This window comes from Odocoileus virginianus, chromosome 17 (genome assembly GCF_023699985.2).
Source record: "Odocoileus virginianus isolate 20LAN1187 ecotype Illinois chromosome 17, Ovbor_1.2, whole genome shotgun sequence".
NCBI lineage: Eukaryota > Metazoa > Chordata > Mammalia > Artiodactyla > Cervidae > Odocoileus > Odocoileus virginianus.
Window position 1 is genome coordinate 20,172,953 of NC_069690.1, and position 24,292 is coordinate 20,197,244.

General features: G+C 40.3%; 1 protein-coding gene across 1 annotated transcript in view; it reads right to left on the minus strand.

Moving 5' to 3' along the window:
* BLMH (bleomycin hydrolase) overlaps positions 1–23,389 on the minus strand; it is a 41,734-nt gene extending 18,345 nt beyond the window's left edge. The window contains exons 1-10 of the mRNA XM_020886822.2: positions 23,202–23,389; positions 22,700–22,909; positions 19,195–19,304; positions 18,142–18,283; positions 16,919–17,007; positions 15,305–15,397; positions 5,677–5,832; positions 4,419–4,577; positions 4,231–4,298; positions 1,971–2,088 (exon numbers count right to left, since the gene is read on the minus strand). Of these exons, the coding sequence (XP_020742481.1) occupies positions 1,971–2,088; positions 4,231–4,298; positions 4,419–4,577; positions 5,677–5,832; positions 15,305–15,397; positions 16,919–17,007; positions 18,142–18,283; positions 19,195–19,304; positions 22,700–22,909; positions 23,202–23,214 (1,158 nt within the window). The 5' untranslated portion in view covers positions 23,215–23,389. The remainder of the gene's footprint in view (positions 1–1,970; positions 2,089–4,230; positions 4,299–4,418; positions 4,578–5,676; positions 5,833–15,304; positions 15,398–16,918; positions 17,008–18,141; positions 18,284–19,194; positions 19,305–22,699; positions 22,910–23,201) is intronic.
* Positions 23,390–24,292: the final 903 nt, after the last annotated feature.

Genomic DNA, 24,292 nt, shown 5'->3' on the forward strand with positions numbered 1-24,292 from the left:
AAAACAAAACCTAGGCAGTTCTGTTCATCTTTTATCTTCATCAATAAAATGATACTCATCATGATAATTTTCATTTGCAGTCTTTATTACAGTGACACAGGGAGGGATAAGAAGGTTCCATTTGGGAAAAGACTGTTTTCTTTCATGTTTACCCAGAGCATTAGCTGATGTCAAAACAACTTAAATCTTTGTAGCCTGAGAAGAGAACTGGCTCCTGAATTATCTCCTAATGATTTCATCTGTCAACTCCCACTTGCATAAAACTGCACGAATCACATCTAAATGGGATTCAATTTTACTCCTGACAGTTTTCTTGAATCTCAGGAATTTTCCATCTCAGAAATAGCCAACAATCAAACCCAAAAGTTTCAAATACCCTTATCTGGACTACCCCTTAATCTCAGCCTCAGAGATTTTCAAAACCACATCAATAAACTATACATTCTGGGTCAAGGTTATTGAATGTTTTGGTTTTCTACTCCCTGCATTGTAGTCCATCTTTACTTTCCTTTTAAAGTATCACTGTTAGAATCTATATCACCTAAAGTCATTTATTAGAGTAAGTTTGAAAATGCTTCCTCTTGCCTCTGCCAATGAATTCCTGCATGACCTAGATCAAGCCACGTCATCTACAAATATAGAATAGTATCTGGAACTCCCTCTCAGGGATTCCAAGAAATCAGCAACAAGAAAGGATATCCCAGAATACTTAGAAGCATTTATCTCCGCATTACCATTCAAATGCAATGCAAACTAGTTTTATAGCAGTCAAAAGTGGAGAGAAGAGAAAAATCTCAATATAAAATTCCAGTTATGATAACATTAATTCTGTTTTATAATATTAACATGTAATGTAGCTCCATTTCCCAGAGGGAAAAAGAGAGTATTACTAAACCATACCAATTAAAGAATGGAACTTTCAGAGAAAAAGACATGGAATATTTATGATTTTTATTTCTGAAAAGTAGTAATACTCTATAACAGAGATGGAAAATGATAAAAAGCCAAACTCTCTTGGAAATTATAAAGTTTTTGTTTTCCTTTTTAATAATCCTCTAAATAGTTTAAAAGTTTAACTTTAAGGAGCTTAGTTATAAATCCACTGAATTTTATAGCAGGTCTAAACACAGAATAAAATACCAAGTTGTTCATATTTAAGTATTTTAATAGTACTTTATTCATTTATTTACGATTGCAATTTATCTCAATATTTATAGCATTTTATGAAAAGCTCTTTCTAACATTTTGCTTCTATTGTCAAGATAGTTATTCTGTGACACTCTTTCCAGTAATTAGATAGGCTTGGAAAGAACATTTTTGTTTGCAGTGGCAAAGAATTAAAGTATAGTTTGACGTCTTCTCTTCTTTATGATCCCTGAGCACAGGAGTAAAACTCACTTCTACAGGCTGGGAATGAGGAGGCTTATTTTTGAAAGATAATACTGCAGTTGTGGTTTCCAACACTGTATCCTAGAAACAGTGGTGTTACTAGTCAGAATATTCCATAGGGAAATCCAAAATACTCTACATCCAATTTCCTGAATCTCTGAATAAACTCAGCACTGTGCATTTTACTGCAGAAGAACCTGAATGACAAAGGTGAGGCTGAAGATAAATCATCAGGATATGAGCACTTTCAGGGCACTTTAACTCCTTATTAAACTCAAGTGGTCTTCTTCCAAGTTTCCTTGCTGACCTCTTTTCACACTGAGAATTTCCAAAGTTACAGAGAAGCAGCTACTTCCTTAGTCCCTGCTGACCCAAATTCTGTTCCTCATGGAAAGTTCCTATTTTTATTACTTCTGAGAGCATGCAGCCAACCCCCCAGAGAGGTGGATACAATGTCTTGCTCGGAAGCTAACTTCTAACAGGAAGCACATACACTGTGAAGCTCTGCTGGATTCAATGGCCCGCAGGGGAATGGAGGTCCACCTGTGCAGACGCTGGTGTCTGCACGCTGGGGGTCATACCTTTTCTGAGACAGCAGTGAAGGTCATGGCGTGGGTCATAAGTGACTCGCCAAAAGTCAGCCTCTCAGCTTTATTCATGTTCTTCATGGAGACACCGAACACCAACTCATGGTCATAGCTGTTAAAAAAAAGAATAATAGCACAGAATACAAAAAGTACAATCACAGGGGATAATTGGCTTCTGGCTATAAGAAGATCACAGAAGAAACTGAAGGGGCTCAGCAGCTCCGGACAAATCTAGGCTGCAGCTCTTCTGAGAACATGGTACGTGCAGAATCTAGTCTCTCAATGGGATTCCATTCTCTCTGTGTCACAAGAGCACTCAGAAAAATAAGAAGTTATTAAATATAAATTCCCCTCATCAAAAAACTGACGAAAGGCTGCACTGTCAATATGGAAAGAAAACAACAACAAAAAGCTTTTGAAGTATTTCTTTCAAATGGTCTCTTTTGAGCTGGTTGGGCTTCTCCGGTGGCTCAGCTGATAAAGAATCTGCCTGCAATGCAGGAGACCTGGATTTGATCCCTGGGTTGGGAAGATCCCCTGGAGAAGGGAACGGCTACCTACTCCAATATTGTGGCCTAGAGAACTCCATGGACTGTAAAGTCCATGGGGTCGCAAAGAGTTGGACACGACTGAGTGACTTTCACTTTGAGCTGGTAGAATTCAGTTTCTGAATTCATGTAGACCATGGCTAACTTTGAAATTTAAATAAATGTCAAAATATTAGAGAATATTTTCAAAGTTTAGAAAACCTCATGAATTCTTTTAGCAGATTTCCTTTCTCCTACTGTTAACTGTCAAGATATTTACTCAATTTCCTACAAGTAATAATTACTTAAAAGTAATACTAATGTGATAAATTTTAACAGTCAAGGATTTAGTATGATTTGGTTCACAAACGAAACCTCATTGTCATCAACAACCAGAAGGAATGCTTTTAAGTGTGTATGCAAATTAGTCCTAGCTGTCATAAAGACAAAATACATAAGGTATCAAAATAACAGAAGTAGTAAGAAGACTCAAACATCAAACAAGAGACCTAGAAAACCATTTGTTACATCCCAAATACACTTAACATATTTAGACATCAATCAATTTTTTTTAAACTGTCTTCCTCAAGGAGAAATATTGTATTATATCCCTTATATGTGGAATCTAAAAAGAAATGATACAAATGAACTTACTTACAAAACTGAAAGAGACTCACAGACTCAGAGGAAGGACTTGTGGTTTACCAGGGGAGGAGGACCAGTTAGGGAGTTTGGGATGGACATGAATATACTGATGTATTTTAAATGAATAAACTTAAAAAGAATTCATTTGAATCAGTTCTAATGAGATGGATGAAACTGGAGCCCATTATACAGAGTGAAGTAAGCCAGAAAGATAAAGACCATTACAGTATACTAACACATATATATGGAATTTAGAAAGATGGTAACGATAACCCTATATGCAAAACAGAAAAAGAGACTCAGATGTATAGAACAGACTTGTGAACTCTGTGGGAGAAGGCGAGGGTGGGATGTTTCAAGAGAACAGCATCGAAACATGTATATTATCTAGGGTGAAACAGATCACCAGCCCAGGTTGGATATATGAGACAAGTGCTCGGGCCTGGTGCACTGGGAAGACCCAGAGGGATCGGGTGGAGAGGGAGGTGGGAGGGGGGACCGGGATGGGGAATACATGTAAATCCATGGCTAATTCATTTCAATGTATGACAAAAACCACTGCAATGCTGTAAAGTAATTAGTCTCCAACTAATAAAAATAAATGGAAAAAAAAAATAAAATGAATAACCAACAAGGACCTACTGTATAGCACATGGAACTCTGCTCAACGTTATGTGGCAGCCTGGATGGGAGGGGAGTTTGGGAGAGAATGATACATGCATATGTATGGTTGAGTCCCTTCACTGTCCACCTGAAACTACGACAACATTGTTAATCAGCTATACCCCAATACAAAATAAAAAGTTGTAAAAAAAAGTTTTTTCCTCATGTAGTATGACTATTTAGGAGCATCCAACAACTTCAACTCAGATATGAACTTGACTTCCCAGGTTAGAGCATATAAATATGTGGCGTTCCAGTGTTTCAGTTATGAATCCTCAAACTCTACAAAATGGAAAGAAACAGGCCCACCCTCATGCTTAATCTCTGAATGAACCTCAGCTGAGTCACTTCATACCAAGAGTGCATGCCAACAGCCAAAACCCACAAATGATTTTCTATTTTAAATTTCTTGTACTCACACATTCATGTCACTGAGGCCCAGTTTGCCATTGAAGTGTTTCCCAACATCACAGCCAAACCATACAGCCTAGAAACAGAGGAAAGAGGAAGACAGAATGTCAACATATGTCCTATCTTCCTTTTACACCAAAGACTTGGAAGAAGAGGCTTTAACTCTGTATGTAGAAGACACAGAAACACCACCAACCTCTCCATCTTTGATGGAGGCAGCAACCATCTTTTTCAAGAAGTCAACGGGCTGGTTGTTATACAGAGTTTTTCTCCCTCCGACCATATTGCTTAAATAGTCCACTGTGTAAAGTTTGTTGTACTTGTGCTGAGGCCGAGGGTCATTCACTAAACAAATCTAGGACATCAAGAATATGTTGATCAGAACATAACACCAGGAATATCAAGACATAGACCTCCCCTCCAAGTTCATATATTTGTATCGAGCTCATCACCTCTGCCTATAAGAATAAGCATTATGAACACACTGTTAAATAACCAAAAAACAAAAGGTAGCAGGGTCCTTTTGACAGAGATCCCTGTATATTCTCTTTAGTTGAAGGCAGACATTTGGGAGCTGCAATCAACCCATTTTTCCTATTGGCAAGAGTCACCCTAAAACTAATCCTGAAGAATTGTGTGCACCAGTAAGGCAAGATGGTGACTCGGGAGCCCATCACTACAAGACCCCTGCTCTCTAGTTACAAGACAGGCTCAATGCCTGGTAGTACAATGATAAAACAAAGCTATTTGTTTTTAAGAGGGTGAAGTGAAAAGTGAAGGTGTAAGTCACTCAGTTGTGTCCAACTCTTTGCAACCCATGAACTGTAGCTCGCCAGACTCCCCTATCCATGGAATTCTCTAAGCTAAGAATACTGGAATGGGTAGCCCTTGCTTTCTCCAGGGGATCTTCCCAGGGATTTCCCGGGACCCATGGATCAAACCCTGCATTACAGTCAGATCCTTTACCATCTGAGCCACCAGGAAAGCCCTTTAAGAGGGTCAAAATGCCAATAAAGAAGGGAAGACTGGCACCTGCTAGGAAGGTGGAGAAGTCCTAAGTTAAGTGGGAAAAACTAGGCTGAGATACTGCTCCCTTCCACGAGAGAGTCCCCAGAGGGCCCACAGACAATGATGCTCTGAACCCGTGGTAAGAAATGCCCAATAGACTTTTATTGTCTTTGGACTGGAGAATGACTCAGAGCTCAGATAAGGGGAGCTGTGGGAATTAAACTGACTGCTGACCCACAGTTAGAAAAGTCTCTGAGGAGGAGCACTGGGAATCCTGAGTGACCAACTGAACTGGTATATAAAATACTTCAGAAGAAGGAGGAAAAATTTGGTTTAGTGTCTTGTTGGATGACCATGAATATTAACCCCAGAATTGGATACTCTTTCTTGTAGTCAACAGGCATTTGAAAGTAAAAAGCCAGTGGCTGCCATCGCCAGTCTCTAACCTTATCTTCCATATTGAAGAGCGGCTTGACATGTTCCCTGTAAAACTTCAAGGGTGTTACAGGGCCAATCTTTTGATAGTTTTTATCTTTGTCTCGATACTCCCAGGTGAACGTCTCTGGTGGATTACCCAAACAGATGCACACCACTCTGAATATCTGGAAAAAAGGAGGACAGATGAGCAATGGCTAGAGGGAAGCAGTATTTTTTACCTCTTTTCTTCAAGTTTCAAGCTTGGGGAACACAAGAAATCAGAGGCTATATTCAAGTCAGAGATTTTACAGGAAACCTAATACTGCTCCAAAAATTGGAAGGTTGATGTCCAAGATTTGGTATCAGCAAACTTCTGAGTTCTTAAACACTCAAAACAATAAAGTTCTGAAATGTTAATATTTAGTGCTTCATATTTGCCCTGCAAGTCAAACTCCCTTAGCCAAGAAACCACTCACCATTTATCCACAACAAGATCTGGGTTGCTGCTCTGCTGATTGTATTTCAAGTGACAAATAATTACATACATTTTATAAATAGATTTCCTTCCCTTTATGCTTCCAGGTTTTGCTTTGATCGGGATGGGGGTCTCTACTCCCAGAAAAGTCACTAACTTTTTGGTGGAGCTTAGATGACAATGTCTATTGAAAGTAATATTAGAACAAGAATACACTGAGTAGTAAGGTACCATTTCTGGGGTTGTGAGACTGTAACCCACTCTCCAAAGATGTCACAAAACCTTCACGTTAGCATCATTACAATCCAAAGATATACTTTATATTAGTTTCATCTTACAGAACGACAGAAATAGAAGTATAGAGACACACCCTGTATAAGGTCAGAGCACAGAAAGTACTTTCTCTTCTGTATCAAATTTCCTTTACCTTTGAAAAAATATACACTATAATCTGCTTCTTTCTCCACCCCGTCACCACCCTGATCCAATCTCATCACTAATTACCTGCACTGTTTGTCCTTACATTTGTATACTCCATTACAGTTAAGAGAAATGGATCCTGTATTTATTAAGTGTGACTGTTTTGTGCCAGCCATTATATATCTGCTAGGTTAACTTAATTCTCATAGAACTCTCTCAAGGTGTAATTTCCCCTCTTCCCTCCTCCTCCAAAAGACTCAAAGAAATTAAGCAATCTACTTAAGATCACACAGCTAGTAACTGGCAGAATCATGATCTAAAGTTATACATCGTCCAAAAAAACCCAAAAGTATTGCTCCATCAATACAGGGTTTAAAACAAAAAAGGAAATACTGTCTACTGTGCTGTACCGCAATCTGTGAATACCATGTCTCTCAGTCTTCTCAACAAAAATGGTAGATACTATTCACATTGACAGATAAAGAAACCAAGGTTCAGGAAAATAAACAGCTTGACTGATGTCCTAAAGCCAGTAAATCACAAAATCAGGCCTCAAAAAAGCCTTGGGACAGACACCCTGATAAACAAGGTTCAAACTTCTTTGAACCAAAGCTAGAAAATTAGAAATAGGCCCGCCTATGACTTCAGGCCTATAATTAAGGATAAAAAGACTCTTATGTCATATGAAGACAGAGCCTGCTTCTACCACCTTAACAGAAACACATTAACCTACAGATGAAGCTACATGTACCTTTCATTTTATGTTTGTTTTCCAAGAGAGAATCTTCCTTTACTAGGATTTACTTTATGTTTTATGAGCCTGAACACCTGGTCCTTAAACCACCACCCTCTCTTTTTAGAATTGTTTATTTTTGGCTGTGCTGGGCCTTCGTTGCTGTATGGGCTTTTCCCCAGCTGTGGAAAGCAGGGGCTACTGTCTAGTTGTGGTGTTCGGGCTTCTCATTGCAGTGGATTCTCTTGTCGTGCAGCATGGGCACATGGCCTTCAGTAGTTGCAGCCTCCAGGCTCTAGAGCAACTCAGAAGTTGTGGCGCACAGGCTTAGCTACTTTGCGGCATGCGGGATCTTCCCAGACCAGGGATCGAACCCATGTCTCCTGCACTAGCAGGCAGAATCTTTACCACACAGCCACCAGGGAGGCCCTGGTGCCTCTCTTTTTAACATATCATTCTCGAGCTAGTCTCTTAACACAGAAAAGCAGCAGCAGGGCATCACATGAGCAGCTGTAATTGAGCTAATCTAGCCAAGGATTAATGAGCTCTTTTTGAGATTCATAAGGACCCAAGAGTCAGTTTGTATTTCCTCAGCACCAAGGCCACAAATGGTTAATTTTCATCATGAGGACCCTGCCACTGGTTAATTATGGTCAAGACAACTAAAGTGTATAATAAGAATATGTTTGAATAAGGAAGGTTTGATAGACTTAAACAATGTGTATTTTCAACTAATAATCATTGTCACATGTGTATGAACATTTTATATGGGGTCATTTTAATTAATTCTCAAGTCATCCACTTGGTTTACCCAGTTCAGTTAGGCCCTAGAGAAAAAACGGGGGAGACAACGGCTAGGCCTAATAAAGATTAAGACAAGTAAGTGAACTTCTGTTTACTTTTAAACACCTTCTAAATATAAATATGAGTGTTTTACCCTATGATTTACATATACCTTATTGGGCATCTGACCCCCTCTTTATAGTAAAAAGTGTGAAATCATTCCTTCCTTCTTATCAAAAATGCACTAAAGGAAATCTGCATTTTAGCTATCTAAATGAACTCTATAATTCACCTTTTTTTGGAATACAAATATTTATGCCCTACTGCATGTTTTATAAAGCTGAATTTTTATCAAAGATATATACAAGGGATGAATGAAGATAAGGGTGACATCTCTTTCTCTTGTATTTTAGTAAAACTGTAACGTGAGGCAATGTTGCTTTGTTTTGTATTATTTGTTTACCATGACAATAAATTATCCAAAGCCATTCACATTCAAGTCGATTTAAAACACTTTGGAAGGAATGTTTGTCTCCAAGTCAACTAACAATAGTGAAACAAGCTCTAATTTTTAACAATTTTCCGAATTATAATCTCCAGGGCCCATGATACTTCAATTCTTGATAAGAGACTCTGCCGTTCTGAAAAACTGTTCCCAAAATACAAAGCTGGCAGCGAGCTTTGGGTATCTGAGCCTGCTCTCTGGTGGACAACTCGGGAGTTGTTACCTGTTTCTCACAAGATGAAGTCGACATTAAGGACAATAAAAGATACTGGACATTGAACCCAAGTTATTATACAGAACTGAATACTGGTGAATAATAGAACCCAAAAGGCAATGGAAATAAGAAAAAAGACACAGAAAGCACGAAATACAGGACACAGGGAAAGAATGCATGGACCCCAATTTAAAGACGAATGATGTTGGATAGAGTCAATTCCCATCCTCATGGCTAAACTGGAAGACAGACCACCAAGTGAGAGGAGGAAGGCAGGATGTGATAGTTGAGAGTCAGTCATGAATGCTTAGAAGGGTGAGAGTTTAAAGCCAGCTATAGGCAGACACAGAATGGAGGAAACCATAGTAATTAGAAATGGCTGGCTTGGCCAAAAAGTTCGTTTGGGTTTTTCCATAGGATGTTATGAAAAACCTGAATGAACTTTCTGTTCAACCCAAAAGAATGGGAAGATAGTGCAATGGTAACAACCAAGCTACTTGTAATGGAGCAAAACTGGTAAAGCTGAAAGAGTTCAACTGCAGAAGTGACAGAATCTTGGAATCTTCATTTGTATTTACAATATTGGATTTTCCAGTAAAGTCCAGAGCACTGTAGAAATTTGATTTTCTTCTATTGTAAAAACACAAAGCTACAGTGCTATTAAGAAATCATCTACTCTGACCTTTTCGTTTCACTGATGGAGAAATTAGGTTCAAAAGTGACCTATTGATAATGGCGAAGAATGACTGCCAGGACACAGAAATGGTTACAGAAAACAGCTGAACTTTGGAGAAGGTTTGGTGCCGAGGGTAAGTGAACCAGTCACGTTAGAGGAGTGGAGACCCTGGTGACTGCTGACAATGCAGAGAAAGGGGAGAGGAGACAGCTCTCTACTGCTTTCTGGTGGGGAATGAAAGAAAGGCAGGGATCTGTTTTAAAAACAAAACCCCTACTTGTGTCAGCAAAACCAGGTGGAGGAGGAGAAACTTCCTGGAGGCATTAGATATATTTTAGGGCAGGGAAAGACACTTTAAAGGTGTGTGCCCTTCTGTGATGTTAAAGGAAATGTACTCACAAAGATGATAAGTAAGAATCACATGATTACCTTCAGATTACTTTTAGAGTCTGTTTGGATCAAAGAAATAGTGAGAAATTCAGACTCTCCAGCTCCACCCAGATCTACTGAGTCAATCTGCACTTTAACAAGATCCCCAAGGGATTTGACTGTAAAGTTTGAAAGCACTACGTTAAGCACATTTACTCTTTCCCTCCTCCCAAATCCTGCTTTTTCAATTACTACTTCTCTCATTCACATTGCTATCCCTGACCACATACAGGTTCCCTCATAATCACTCAAAAGCCTTTTCTCCCCACCTGGAAACCTTCCATTTATATCACCCAAAGCGTCCCTCTTCCTTGTCCTCCACATTGGCAAGTCCTGTTATCTTTACTTTGAAGATACACCACCCTCAAATATATCCACTTCTCTTCATTCTCATTTTCATCCATCTGGTGGGAACCACTATCATATCTCATCTATACAACAACAGCCTCCACACCGGCCTCCCTTCTTCCTCTCCCTCTGTTTCAGCATGCCACATCACTCCTCAGCTTAAATCCCCCAGTGGCTAGCTCACTGTAGATCTTCTTATATTTTTGACGTTTATGCTAAGTGAAATAAGTCAGACAGAGAAATACTGTATGACATCACTTACGTGTGAAATCTAAAAGATACAGCAAACTAATGAATATGACCAAAAAAGAGGCAGACTCACAGATATAGAGAAAAACTAGTGGTTACCTGTGTGTGTGGGGAGGGGTAGTAAGTGTAAGGATGGGAGAGTGGGGGCTACAAACTAAAGGTTGTAAGACAAGCTCAAGGATGTACTGTACAACAAGGAGGTTATAGCCAGTTTCTTATAATAACTGTAAATGGAAAGTAACCTTTAAAGCTTGTGTATACTCGATGACATAAAGTAAGATCCTCTATGACCCACCTCCTAGAGTAATGGAAATAAAAACAAAAGTAAATAAGTGGGACCTGATTAAACCTAAAAGCTTTTGCACAGCAAAGGAAACTATAAATGAGGTGAAAAGACAATCCTCAGAACGGGAGAAAATAATAGCAAATGAAAACAACTGACAAAAGATTAATTTCCAAAAAATACAAGCAGCTCATACAATTCAATACCAGAAAAACAAACAACCCAATCAAAAAGTAGGAAAAAGACCTAAGCAATTTTTCCAAAGAATACATACAGATGGCTAACAAACATGTGAAAAGATGCTCAATATCGCTCATTATTAGAGAAATGCAAATCAAAACTATAATGAGATATAACCTCACACCAGTCAGAATGGCCATCATCAAAAAGTCTACAAACAATAAATGCTGGAGAGAGTATGCACTGTTGGTGGGAATGTAAAACTGATACAGCCGCTATGGAAGACAGTATGTAGATTCCTTAAAAAACTAGGACTAAAACCACCACATGACCCAGCTTCCCTGGTGGCGTCCCTGGTAGCTCAGACGGTAAAGTGTCTGTCTATAATGTGGGAGAGCTGGGTTCGATCCCTGGGTGGGGAAGATCCTTTGGAGAAGGAAATGGCAGCCCACTCCAGTACTCTTGCCTGGAAGATCCCATGGACGGAGGAGCCTGGCGAGCTACAGTCCATGGGGTCGCAAAGAATCAGACACAACTGAGCAACTTCACTTTCACTTTTTTTCATGACCTAGCAATCCCAATTCTAGGCATATACCCTGAGCAAACCAAAACTGAAAAAGACACACGCATCCCATTGTTCATTGCAGCACTATTTACAATGGCTAGAACATGGAAGCAACCTAGATGTCCATTGACAGATGAATGGATAAAGAAGTTGTGGTACATATACACAATGGAATATTACTCAGCCATAAAAAGGAATGCATGTGAGTCAGTTCTAATGAGGTGGATGAACCTAGAACCTATTATACAGACTGAAGTAAGTCAGAGAGAGAAAGATAAATATTGTATTCTAATGCATATATTTGGAATCTAGAAAAATGGTACTGAAGAATTTATTTACAGGGCAGCAATGGAGAAGCAGACACAGAGAATAGACTTATGGACATGGGGAGAGGGGAGGAGAGGGTGAGATGTATGGAAAGAGTAACAAGGAAACTTACATTACCATATATAAAATAGATAGCCAATGGGAATTTGCTATATGGCTCAGGAAACTCAAACAGGGGCTCTGTATCAACCTAGGGGGTGGGATGGGCAGGGAGGTGGGAGGGAGGTTCAAGAGGGAGGGAATATATGTATACCTACGGCTGATTCATGTTGTGGTCTGACAGAAAACAACAAAATTCTGTAAAGCAGTTACCCTTCATTTAAAAAATAATTTTTAAAAAAAGTTTGCATATAAAAAAAACTACAGGCACTAGAGAAAGACAAAGAAAATGAAAAAAGGAACTTATTAACAGTGTATAGGACCCCCCTTTTTTAAGCTAAATTTTATATTATCTTAAATGAAAAAAAGTACTTAAGGAAAAGTATCAGAGAGTTAGCAGTGATAACCTCTGGATCACAAGGACTTTCTATATCATCCTGCCCTGGGTTAGTTAGTATGCAATTTCTTATATCTATAAAAGTTTAAAAGTACAAGCCTTATTCATGCTCCTGGTATAACACTCAAAAGCCTCTAATGTGCAACAAGGTAGAATGATTAGCAAATGTAATTCAAATATATTATGTGCTTCAAACTAAGAAGTTAACTGTTCAGCTGAAGAAATTAAAGAAACAGGTAGCCCTCCAGAAGAAAGATAAAAAGAAAGAGATAACTAGGTGTGTGCTGTGCTGTGCTCAGTAAATTCACTCATGTCTGACCCTTTCTGACCCCATGGACTATGGCCCACCAGGCTCCTTTGTCCATGGGATTCTCCAGGCAAGAATACTGGAGTGGGTAGCCATTCCCGTTTCCAGGGGATCTTCCCAACCCAGGGATCAAACCCGAGTCTCCTGCATCACAGAGGCAGATTTTTTACCCACTGAGCCACCAGGGAAGCCTCCTTAGAAAGAATGCCTTTAGCATAAATACATCTCATTCAAAGCTATGTGAGCTTCATGGCTGTTGATTCAAGTCATCATTTTGATGTGCCTACAAGGCTAGGCAAATCACAGGTGCTAATTTGTGGCTTTAAAACCACAACTAGACTCTTCATTACCAAAGAGTCAGGTTCACTAATGAGCAGTCATCTAGGGAATTGTAAAAATCTAAAGACTACCACACAGAATTCTGTAGTCAACAGAGAATCATTAAGTAAATAATCCTGAAAACACTCATACTCACGACTTAGCAAGATATAGTGTTTTACTTTTTCCAAGGTTAGGAAAGGAGAGAAAAGATATATAGAATATATTTGCCCTCTTACCAGATAATCGCAGGGCGAGATCATAGACTTCAGATACATCATTTAAAAGATCATTAAAGCAAATATCTTTAAGTCAAAAGGATGCTTGTGATCTGCAATAAGTACCATCTGGGCCTATTTCCATTAACTCTTTACAGACCCTTCCTCCCTAACCCCTACACCCCACCATCTTAGTATAATCATAAGGGCATGTTATGCAAGAGACATGGCCTTAAGAAGAGAGATCATTCTAAGGAAGAAACAAGAAAACTACCATTTACTGGATAACTGCTATGTACCAGGCACTAGGATTTACACTCAGATATTTAATTCTTTATGTGATCCCCACAAAAATCCAATGAGGAATGCATTTTAAACTCAAACTGAATCTGAGACAGGTTAAGTAATTTTATCCAAGATCATAGAGCTGTTACGTGATAGAGGTGAAACCCATGTCCTATTCCAAAGCCTATTTCTTTTACCACAGATACCTTTCTTAACAAAGAACACTTAAGGAGTAGAGAGAGAAGTAAATATGAGACAATTTAAATGTATCAGGCAAAATGACACCTCTGCTGTATTCAGACACTGAACAACATTTAAGAAACTAAACTGTATCAAGCTAGAGCCCTAAAAGAGGTGAATATGAAATAGTTTAAAAGTATCAGGCAAAATGACACCTCTGGATTCAGCCACTGAACAATATTTAAGAAACTAAATTATATCAAGCGAGCGGGTAGAGGCATTACACACAAACAAACTGAGACTTGAGAGTTTGAGGAACCTATCCCAGGTCACATGGCTGTTAATGAGAAGGCGAGATGGTCTGACCTTGAAGACCATACTCGGGACTACACTATGCAGCCTCTCTAAAATTTAAAAGAAAACATGAGTGAAGCATTAATGTCCACTGTAGTAAAAAAAAAAAAAAAATTAGACCATTTTAATTCCACAAAAATAGTCCTGAAAGAACTGTTAGTTGAGTGACTCCAAGTAATGGGTCCACTAGATGAAAAATAGAAATGTTTGTACTTTTCTTAAAGCAATTTCACAGTTTTATACATATTCATTTGGATTATGGATAGTATTAAATGTAATCATTGATGTAATTATGTAATAAAGATTCCTACTGCCTTGATAATAAATACTGCAGCCTGGTATTTGTTTAATGCTCTTTAAATTTTCCAAAATGTCTTCACATACATTCTTTTAACCACTATAACCATCAATAGCTCCCCATTTTTATTGCTACAGAATAAAGCCAAAAGATCTGGCAGCTACCTAAGATCCCTCACAGCTCTGCCTTTCTAGCTTAATTTGCTACCAAACACACTAACAAAATGGTATGTTTCAGGTACTCTGTTGTCTGAAGATTTCACCTTTGTTCATGCCACTGTACATGCAAGTCCTGTTGTCTGGAATGGTTTTCCCAGTTTTCCACCTGGTAAGTCTCTACTGCTCTTTCAAGAACTGGTTCAAATATCTGTCCCATGAAACCTTCAGTTCACTGACTTATTCACTCCCTCCTCTACGACCACCAAGTCCTTTTTTATAATCTCCAGCACAGGATTTATTATAATCATTCATGTGCTTTTTAAACCAAGGGATCGAGCTCCTTGGGAGTAGAGACTGTCTTTCTCATCTCTGTATTCCCAATGCCAAACTCCTAGCAGGTATTCAAGAATAAAGAATGAAATTATACAGAATCCTAAATTGGGAAACAGAAGATGCAAGTACAAGTCCCGTGTGTATGCATACTCAGATTTTCAGCTGTGTCCAACTCTTTGCGACCCCACAGACTGTAGACCACCAGGCTCCTCTGTCCAGGGGATTTTCCTGACAAGAATAAAGGAGCAGCTTGCCCTTTCCTCCTCTCAGTGATTTTCTGACCCAAAGACCAAAACAGCATCTCCTGTGTTGGCATGTAGATTCCTTACTGCTGAGCCACCTGAGAATCCCACAAGTCCCATACTAAACTGCAAAGTTTATACCTCAGCCTTTTTAGCTGTAAAATAAGTAATTTTCAATTCAACGTTAATGACAATGACCATGCTTCCTAATCAAGTTAACAGATAGGAACATTCTCAGGGTTCTTTAAAAGGGTTACAAAAAACTCAGTAATTGTTATTACCTCCTCCATCATGGAGTCCTGTGTGGCTGAGATTTCTTCTTTGGTTGCACCACTGTGTACCAGGTTCCGTAGTCGTATGCAGAATTCTCTCATCTATAACAGAAATTTATTTAACATTCCAACAGTTACCCAAATTCAACTGTAAAGGAGACTAACACACCAATGCTAGCTCCATTTTGAAGTATAACTCAGTCAAGACCCAGGGCAAAGTTCATAAAAGCAAATGTTTTCCCCAACAACTCCACTTAAACATAGACAGAAAAACTTTCTCCATGAGGAGAAAAGACATGGATGATTCCCCTAAAATACTAGATATAACTGTTTCTGCTCTGCAACTGATGGTACCCTTTGTGAAGTGTCTGGGAATGGGGAAAACATGTGATTTCAAAATGCCTATCATGAAAAAATGGGAGGCAAGCTGATTATGCCACTAATTCACTCTAATATGTTTTAATTTAGATTTTTCCTGGTTGTCTATTTCTTCTCTGTAAAATCATTATGATCATGGCTATTCTAAACCCCAATATACTTTTCATTTTTGTTGTTTTCAATTTTGGGAGATGCCTAAGATAAAGGTGAGTCATAAACCTAGCATAGGGCTAAAGAGGATCTTGTTCCCACCTGAAATGGAATCCAAGGCCTTACTATTAACGATCTTTTAGCCTGTGGATAATACTCCCCAGAGTTTCCTGAGTGGAAAATAACCTACTTCTCATATTGGGGAAACATATTTTACAGTTTATTTTAAAATGTAGTCTTTCTTCCAGGGATGACAAATCCAATTTTTGGCCTCATAGATCAAGACAGCAGATTTTGGCAACTCCCAGTTCTTAAAAAAGAAGTCTGGCAGGCAGAGCAGCATCCCTGTAGGATTCACAGTCCTCCCTGGGAAACTGGGTTATGTAGAAAAGACAGAATGATTCATTAAGATAACTGAGGCAATAAAAAGCAGTTCAGCGACTACATCAAATGTTTTATTGAGTGGATAAACTACACTTGAGGTAGTTTGGGGAAGCCCAAGAACTGTGCCTAGTCTCTAAGGAAGTCTTCCAAAGAGCTGTGTTTGGTTTTACTAGACCGTGAAGCTGTCCCAGTCTGCCTCCACTAGAACCAAGTGAGAGGCACAGCACCCCACGTGCCTGTCCCACACTGAGAACGGGGCTTTCATTCCTCAGTCCTCATAAGGAAGAATTATGGTCAACAGAAATAAAAGTGAGATATTTTTAAAGAGAAGAAAAAACCGCCCTACTAACTGCCATTATTCTTTAAAAATAATAATTTTTTTATTTTGGCTGTACTAGGTCTTTGTTCTGGTGGGTGGGCTTATTAGTTGCCCCACAGCACGTGGGGCCTCAGGTCCATGACCAGGGATCAAACCCTTGTCCCCTGCATTGGAAGGTGGATTTTTAACCACTGGACCACCAGGGAAGTCCCATCAGTTATTTTTAAAGTTAATATGCAGCTACACTGCCTTGGATGGACACTGAGTAGCTATCATATATAGAGCAATACACTGCAATACACTGCAATGCCCAGAAAAGCCCTTGGAAAATCAGTTAGGAGTTCTAAGGTAAGCACATTACATGTAATCCTGCCCTGCTCCGTATGTTGTACCTTGTGATTCAGAATATCATTCATCCTTCTGGTTGCCTCTGTTGTGTAAGTTTCAGGGAAGCACTTCTTAGGGATAACACCATATTTTTCTAAAAGAAAACAAATTTTAATGTTCCGTAAAGTAAACAAAAATTCCAAGTGTCAGAAATTCGGACAAAAACAGCTATTGCTTTTAAAAATAGGCCATATTTTGCTAGTCTAACAGTGACTGCAGCCATGAAGTTAAAAGACACTTGCTCTTGGAAGGAAAGCTATGACAAACCTAGACAGAGTTATTAAAAAGCAGAGACATCACTTCACCGACAAAGGTCTGTATTGTCAAAGCTACAATTTTTGAGTAGTCATGTATGGATGTGAAAGCTGGACCATAAAAGGGGCTGAGTGCCAAAGAATTGATGCTTTCGAATTGTGGTGCTGGAGAAGAGTCTTGAAAGTCCCTTGGATAGCAACGAGATCAAACCAGGAAATCAATCCTAAATATTTACTGGAAGGACAGATGCTGAAGCTGAAGCTCTAATACTATGGCTACCTGATGAGAAGAGCCAACTCACTGGAAAAAGACGCTGATGCTGGGAAAGATTGAGGGCAAAAGAAAGGGGCGACAGAGGACGAGATGGTTGGATGGCATCACCAACTCAGTGGACATGAATGTGAGCAAACTCCAGGAGACAGTAAAGAAGAGGGGAGCCTAGTGTGCTGCAGTTCATGGGGTCACAAAGAGCCAGACATGACAACAAAAATGAAACCCAGAAAACTGAACAATCTCACAGTATTATTAAACAGGTCATTTAAGCTGCATATTTATCCACCCATCTTAGCATTAATTCTGTTTTTAGTCTAACACACTTTGCAAAGTACTCAATATGAGGGAGTTTCCCCCAAAGACAATTTTCTGAAAGAGGATATTTTCAAACAGTTGCGGTTTTTCATGTGTTTCTTGATTACATCAATAGATAAGAGAGAAACTTTTTCATACAAAGTTAGTTACACTTAATACATTTTCTTCTCTAACCTAAACTTCAAAGTACCTATCTCTTTACCTCCAATTTAAGAAAGGTACTTACTAGGTAAGAACGTGAGATAAAGATTCTTAGAGCTAACTGTATACCCTTCTGGGGACCAGTTCTACTCTATACTTAAACACCAAAGAAATGGCCTATGCTGAACTACAAAGCCTTGTTTCATGAAGCTGGGTTTCAGTTCTCTTACAGAAGGGCTCTTACCAACAATATTGACAAGCATATCCCACTGTCCTCCATCATTGGCAGGATTCATAAGCAAATACTGCACCAGCCTACCATCCTCAGGCTCCTTTTTCTGAGCTGTGTCCACAAAAGCATTTAAGAAGAAATAACAGCGTTCAACCTAAAGTAAGAGAAGTTAAATAAAATTATAGGAGAAAAGAGCTAATATCTTTAATGGCATTAGCAACAGAACAGGAATCCTGGAACTACTACAGACCCGACAGAGTCGGTATTTTTAAACTAAAGTTGATATCTAAATAGCACTATCTCTGGGACTTCCCTGGTGGTTCAGCGGTTAAGACTCCAAGCTTCCACTGCTAGAGGCAGGGGTCTGACCCCTGGCTGGGGAGCTAAGGGTTTCCCTGATGGCTCTGTGGGAAAGAATCTGCTTGGAATGAGGGAGACACAGGAGTTGTAAGTAGCTAAGATCCAACATGCTGCATGGTGTGGCCAAAGGAAAAAAAAAACAGGAATATCAATATCTGGCTTCGTAAGAATATGTGAAAGCTTTTCTTTTAATGTGTGTACACACTGTAATAAGTTTATCCTGAACAAGGCAGTGCTTTATTCTGAAATAAAAATCTGATACTTAGAGCCGTCAATCAATAAATATCTAACAGACACATACAATGTACACTTTAAAGATTTTTTTAAAAAAGGAATAAAATTATTTACTGTTTTTCAGACAAGTACTACCCAGAGAAAGGGAATTAGGTCCTAGAAAGACAAATGACTTACATAAAGATGCTAAAAGGAGAAATTATTGAAAACAAAAAGTTTTAAATAAGAAAGACACAAGGAAGTAATAAGGTAAGTCATCAGACTTATTATTTCATTGCAAAAAGGCTACCTACCAACCTAGAGTGGTTCTGCCTTTGAAAAGAGTCAATTTTTGATACTTTGGAAATCAGAACAAACAGTGTCGCATCTATAATGGAAGGCACATGACAACTGGAAAAGCAAGAAATGAAGAAACAGTCCCTACCAAAGCTGATGCTGAAACAAAAAGACTCTTGAAAATCAGTTCCATACCTTGTCCCAGAAAAAGAGGTAAGACTGACTAAATTCAAATTCTTCAATATTGAATTTTCTCATGAATGGAAGTCTCATAACATTCAGACAAGAAAAGATCCAGCATCGTCCTGAAAGGAGAAAGCAAATCAAGAAACTAGGGTGAGTGTTCACATAGCTTACACTGTTCTAATTGTATTCCCCAACACTGAATGTATGATAACATCTTGGACAATTTAAGACCAATCAAAAAGCAGAGATACAAAAACAAGAAAGGTAGTTTCTTTTTGACTATTTGCGTTATATATACAAAGTTTTATATCCTTAATATATTAAAAAAAATCTCTTTACATATCACATAAAGAGTCAATTACAAATGCCCTAAGAAAATTAGAAAAAGAAATATTGATAGAGAAATATGCGTAGAGATCATGAATAACTAATAGTCAAAAAAGAGACAAATAGCCAAGAAACATTTTTTTTTAAGTTCATCATAAGATATTTGTTAAGTGGGAAAGCATTATTTTACAATTAATAATGCCCAGTATTGGCCAGGACCCAGGGACACAGCATTCTTACACACCTTGGATAGGAATCTAAACAGGTAAAAAAATACCCGAAGGCAACTCGGCAGTACATGGCAAAAGTTTCAAAAAGTCCCTACCCTTTAATCTGGAATACATAGTATATGCCTCAATATAAGGTGACTCTAACATAAATCAATCCCCATGCCTCCAAGAAGAAACTTTTTTTAAGTTATTTAGTTAACTGGATTATATGAACACTTAAAAATATAGAGGAAACAGTAACTACCTACAATATTTAACTTAGTAGCTTAAATATATAGATAACTTAAAATCGTGTCACTACAATAAATTGACAAAGCAGCACTGCGCTTTCCATACGCACAGGTCATTGTCACACTACTCCACACTCTTCACCTGCATCTTGGCATCAGTGCCTTTGCCATCATCTTGTTGCTGTTCAGTCATGTCCAACTCTTTGTGACCCCATGGACTGCAGCACGCCAGGCTTCCCTGTCCTCTACCATCTCCCGAAGCTTGCTCGAACTCATGTCCACTGAGTCAGTGATGCCATCCAACCATCTCATCCTCTGTCACCCCCTCTCCTCCTACCTTCAATCTTCCCCAGCATCATGGTCTCTTTCAATGAGTCAGCTTTTCATATTAGGTGGCTAGAGTATTGGCGCTTCAGCTTTAGCATCAGTCCTTCCAATGAATATTTAGGGTTGATTTCCTTTAGGATTGACTGGTTTGATCTCCCTTGTAGTCCAAGGGACTCTTAAGAGTCTTCTCCAGTACCACAGTTCGAAAGCATCAATTCTTTGGCGCTCAGCCTTCTTTATGGTCCAACTTTCACATCTATACATGACTACTGGAAAAACCATAGCTTTGACTATATGGACCTTTGCCAGCTAAGTAATGTCTCTGCTGTTTAATACACTGTCTGGGTTTGTCATAGCTTTCTCCGGTGGCTCTGATGGTAAAGTGTCTGTCTGCAATGCTGGAGACCCAGGTTCAATCCCTGGGTTGGGAAGATCACCTGGAGAAGAAAATGGCAACCCACTCCAGTACTCTTGCCTGGAAAATCCCATGGACAGAGGAGCCTGGTAGGCTACAGTCCATGGGGTTGCAAAGAGTCGGACACGACTGAGCGACTTTACTTTACTTACTTTCTTTTAATCAGAACACATTATCTTTCTTTCATCTACCATTTTTGAGACAGCAATGTTTTGAATCCATATGTAAAGTTGGCTCTAAAAATGTTATGCTACCCCTCAAGCATATAATCATATTCTTCATTTGTCCTATAAGTGGATAACCACAAACTCCACCATGTTACCATCTTCTGTACCGACTTAAGTGATCTTTGTGCTTCAGTCATGTCCAACTCTACGATTCCATGGACTGTAGCCTGCCAGGCTCCTCTGTCTATGGGATTCTCCAGGCAAGAATACTAGAGTGGGTTACCATGCTCTTCTCCAGAGTATCTTCCCTACCCAGGGATAGAACCCATGTCTCTTATGTCTCCTGCATTGGCAGGCAGGTTCTTTACCACTAGTATACATACCGTGTTTTTTCAAAATCGCTAATGATTTAGCATACCTAAATTACTAATGACTTAGTTACCTCTCTCATACATACAATATTATTTCCTAGTGAGGAAATCTAGATGAACTGTTAATGTGAAAACTGCATGAAAATAAACTACATAGCTCATGTGTTATCTATATCTTTTGTAAGTAAAAGTGACACTACAGAACATATAAGACCTGATTTGTTGCAGATGCACATTTCCAGGCTCTTCCCTAAGAGGTCACTGCAATTCAACACCATGTAAGACCACGGGGCATTACTGACTGAGTAATTTGTGGCCTGACAGGCCACACCACCCCAAGCATTTTCTATGATGACAAAACATTAATTATTGCAGGGTCATAATTTTTTCCTTAAAATTTAAAAATCAACTTTACTGAGGTATAATTTACATACAATAAAATACATCTACATCATAAATGTACACTTTTGAGTTTTGGCTGGCTTCAAACAAGCACTGATCCACTTTCTGCCAAAATAAATAGACTGGGAGAAGTTTTTAAATGGATAGGCAGGCTACAGTCCGTGGGGTTGCAAAGAGTCAGACACAACGGAGCAACTAACATACACAGGCTTTAAAAAGTTCTTTTAGTGTAATTCTGCTGTCAGAATGTCCTCCTTATTTAGGTTCCTAGATAGGCCATCTTTCACTGTAGCTGTTTTTCTTGTGGTGCCAGACTGTAGAACAAGAGCTCTTGACCAGCAAGGCATACAAACTGGTCTCTGAGTGGGAACTGAACCTTTAGCACATTTGTTCAAGTTGCAACTAAAAGGCATGCTCAAAAACATTTGATGATGTTTTGATGCAATTACATTGTGTCTTTTCCATCACACACATGGCCTTCAGGGCAACATGGAGGAGTTCTCTGGGGTATGAAAATTTTTACGTTTCTTTTTTTAATTTTTGGCTACACTGGGTCTTAGTTGAGGAGCAAGGTTCAGCAGTTGTGGCACAAAGGCTTAGTTACTCCCAGGCTTGTGGGATCTTCCCAGACCAGGGATGGAACCCCGAGCCCTGCACTGACAGACAGATTCTTATCCACTGCTCCACCAGGGAAGTCCCATTTTTGCATGTTTTGTACCAAGAAAGAGTATTTCCAAGACATCGGGCTGCAATCATATAACTTCAGGACAGAGTATCCCTGAAGTACATTCAAACAGATGACCTTGGACTAGTCAGTCACTTGAGTGCTCAAATCAAATACACCAAGGAGACACAGAGCAGCAAAACAAGTCACAATGTAGCTTCCTTGGATCTGCCTGTATCTGCGTCTATTCTCTTAAGAATTTATCCCAAGTTCTCTCCATCCAAACTTCTGTTCCCTTTAAGACCGTTCTTAGGTAAGACGCCACAATGGTATGCTCTCAGGAAAGTCAAGGGACGTGTGCAAGAAGTTTGAAGACCTCACCTGAACTCTTCTGGTTGGTGACGGGCTTGCCTTCCTGATGCACGGCGTGCTGGAACACATGCTGAGTCCCCTGCACCGTGGCCCTCTTCAAACAGATGTCCAGCAGGTCGTGAGTGGTGCCGACATTCTGGGCCAGTACGAACTGAGGGTCGGAATTCAGTTTCTGAAGCAGAGCCGCTACCTTCTCCGAATTCAGTCCTGCTGGAATACCTGATGGGATCATAACATCAAAAAAAGGCTGAGGAGGGCTCTTCTCCTACACTCCCTCTAACTTGGTAAGAGCATCCCGCGGTGACCACAGAGCAGCAGAGAAGCCCTTCACCAGCGTCCTCGCCCACGAAGCTGCCTCCCTCCGGGCCCCTCCAGCCCATCCAGAAAGCTCCATCCCCGCCGTCGCCCGGGGTCCCAGCCCCGGCCTTTCCCCGCCACCGGGCCTCCGGGACGCAGCGGAGCCCCCAGAGGCTCCCCGGCAGAGCCTCGGCAGGGAAGAGCGGCGCCTCACCCGCTCCGTTCATGGCGCCCACGCTGCCCGGCGGGGGAACGGTAGTTTCGGTGTCCTCACGCCGGCGCCGGGACGGCACAGCGCTTCGCAGGCTGGGCGGTCCGACCTGCCTCTCGCCCCGGAGCGCCGGAAAAAGGAAACCGGGTCGGTGGCGGCGGAGGGCGAGAGAAACGGGGTCCGCGGAGGGACAAAACTCCCCCCACGCGTTGCTGAGTCAGCGCCGTCGGGGCTGGCCCCGCCCAGGGGAGGGCAGAGTGGGCGGGCTGCTGACGCGCTCCGAGCTGCCGGCGCCCCCACCCCCAGCTGGTGCCCCCGCGGTTCCGGCCCACGTGGGACACTGTGATTACGCTTCCCGACCCCGGGGCGCCCTCCTAGGATCAGGTCAGCCCCGAGGCGGAAACCTTAGAGATCCCGTGCTGGGCCTCGGAGGCTGAATACACTAGCGTTGTGGATTGATCCCCCATTAAACCTTTTCAGAGGCCAAAAGAGGGCTCCAGACTGTGGAGCGGGCTGAGGGGTCGCATAATTAAACACTGGGCTTAGGGTGAGTTGACTCGTCACAAAAATGAACCCAAAGGCGCTTCCAGTAGGCCTTCTTTGCCGACCGGTCAGTGCAATTTCAGTGGCAACGTGTTGCTTTGATTCTAGTAGAACCACTATGTTCTACTAGTTTTTATGTTTGAGGGGAAATTGGAATCAAGCTCTTTCCTACCCTCAGTAGCTACCACGGTTGGTTCTACAAGCATCCAATTGCTCATTTCGAGGAAGTACTCACTCTAGGCTTCATAGAGTCGGTGAGGGTGTCCTACCTAGACCAGCAAGTACCGTGGGGTTTAACTAAGGAGAATGATAGAAGTCAGTCTGATTTACCTATACTGTTTTGCTCGGCTCTCTACAAAACCTGCAAATGAGCGGGTTTTCATCCAAGCTTGCAGGATAACTGAGAGGTTTAACAAGGTTTTGAGATAGTGAAGTCATTCTTTTTGTTTTTCATGCTCTAAAATCTCAAATCTTAGTGAGATGTTGGAATGGGACCCACAGGTGATAAAACAATATACTATTGATCTTAGTGCCACTGAAGAAACTGCTAA